General features: G+C 35.0%; 1 protein-coding gene across 1 annotated transcript; it reads left to right on the top strand.

Annotated features, from left to right (window-relative positions):
* Positions 1-469: 469 nt before the first annotated feature.
* LOC110096573 (transcription factor bHLH95-like) lies at positions 470-1,074 on the top strand (the record flags this gene model as incomplete). Its single annotated transcript, XM_020822592.1, has 2 exons — positions 470-895; positions 979-1,074. Coding segments are annotated over 2 exons (522 nt in total), but the record flags the coding sequence as incomplete, so codon positions are not given.
* Positions 1,075-1,397: the final 323 nt, after the last annotated feature.

Here is a 1,397-nt window from a genome sequence, read left to right as displayed (position 1 = left end):
TAAATAGATCAATCAAATGAGCCTTTAAATAAATTCACAAGAAAATATTTTTTTAATTTAAAGGTATATTTTAATTTCAACTTTGTCCATTATTATTTTAATCCTAAAGAGGAAAATAAATATAGGTGATCGACCGTTACTCATTGATGATCTTAACTCTTAACCATAGTAATTGATGGGGGTCCAAATTCATTCAAATATATAACTTGCGCAATAAATCACCATTAGTTTAGTTTATTAATTGCCATCAATGGTACGTCATTTTTCATCAGTTCCTTATAACATTTTTCTTTCTAATTTATCAAAATACATCAATTTATTAAGATTCTAAACTTTCTAAATAGATCCATGCATAGTTTAATTATACATAAAAAAAACATTTTATCGTATTAATCTCCAAGTAAAGTTTTCATAATTAATCAATAATCTCCTTGCTAATCCAAGCTCTAATGACCAATCAATCCTATAGGTAGATAAATCCACCATAGTGGACGGAGCAGTGAGCTACATAAAAGCGCTTGAACAAACGCTACAAAATCTCCAGAAGCAGAAGCTTCGTCAGCTAATGGTGGATCTCTCGCCGACAGCAACGGCTACGTTGGAAAGCAAAGTGGCTTTCATGGCTGATGATCAGGGCAAGAACAGCAGCAGCGGGAATGCGACGGCGACCGCTGCTGTGGTTCCTCGCCTTCCAGTCTGCTTCCAGACCTGGATTTCTCCTAATGTGGTGCTCAATGCGGCCGGTGAAGAAGCTTTTATTAGTATCTGTTGTGTGAAGAAGGCAGGGTTCCTCTCTGCAATGCTCTTCCTGCTTGATAAGTATAAAGTGGAGGTGGTTTCAGCTCATTTTTCCTCTGATAATTATTCCAGAAGCATGTGCATGATACATGCCCGTGTAAGAACGACCCTGCATTACTAAAAAATCTGTAGCTTTTTTGAAGTGAATTGACGATTTGTTTGTAATTTTGTATTGTATAGGTTATAGGAGTATCGGATCATTTTCCTGAGGCATTGATGATTGAAGAGACATACAAATCAGTTGTTGGAGAGATGATTGCTTGGCTTTATTCATGAACTTCAGGGATGACTACTAGCTAGATGTTATTTTATGTTCATATTTGTTGTATTTTGGTTCATTTTTAGTTATTATGTTTCTTCGATCTATTTTACCTGTTTGATAGTGTTATAAATAGGTGTGAATTTTTTGTAAAGTTTTTAGTATGATGGAATAAAGTTAGATTTTTCTCTAAAGTCAACCGCTCTCCCTCTCTCTCTCTCTCTCTCTCATTTTTTCTCTAAGAATTCTACAAAAAAACCCAATAAATTGGTATCAGAGCCTGCCCCTCACCTTTGTAAAATTGGATCAATGGTGGAGATTATTATATTGTGGTCCATTT

Source organism: Dendrobium catenatum, unplaced genomic scaffold (assembly GCF_001605985.2).
Source record: "Dendrobium catenatum unplaced genomic scaffold, ASM160598v2 original_scaffold_74921, whole genome shotgun sequence".
Taxonomy (NCBI): domain Eukaryota; kingdom Viridiplantae; phylum Streptophyta; class Magnoliopsida; order Asparagales; family Orchidaceae; genus Dendrobium; species Dendrobium catenatum.
This window is presented reverse-complemented; position numbering and strand designations above follow the sequence as displayed.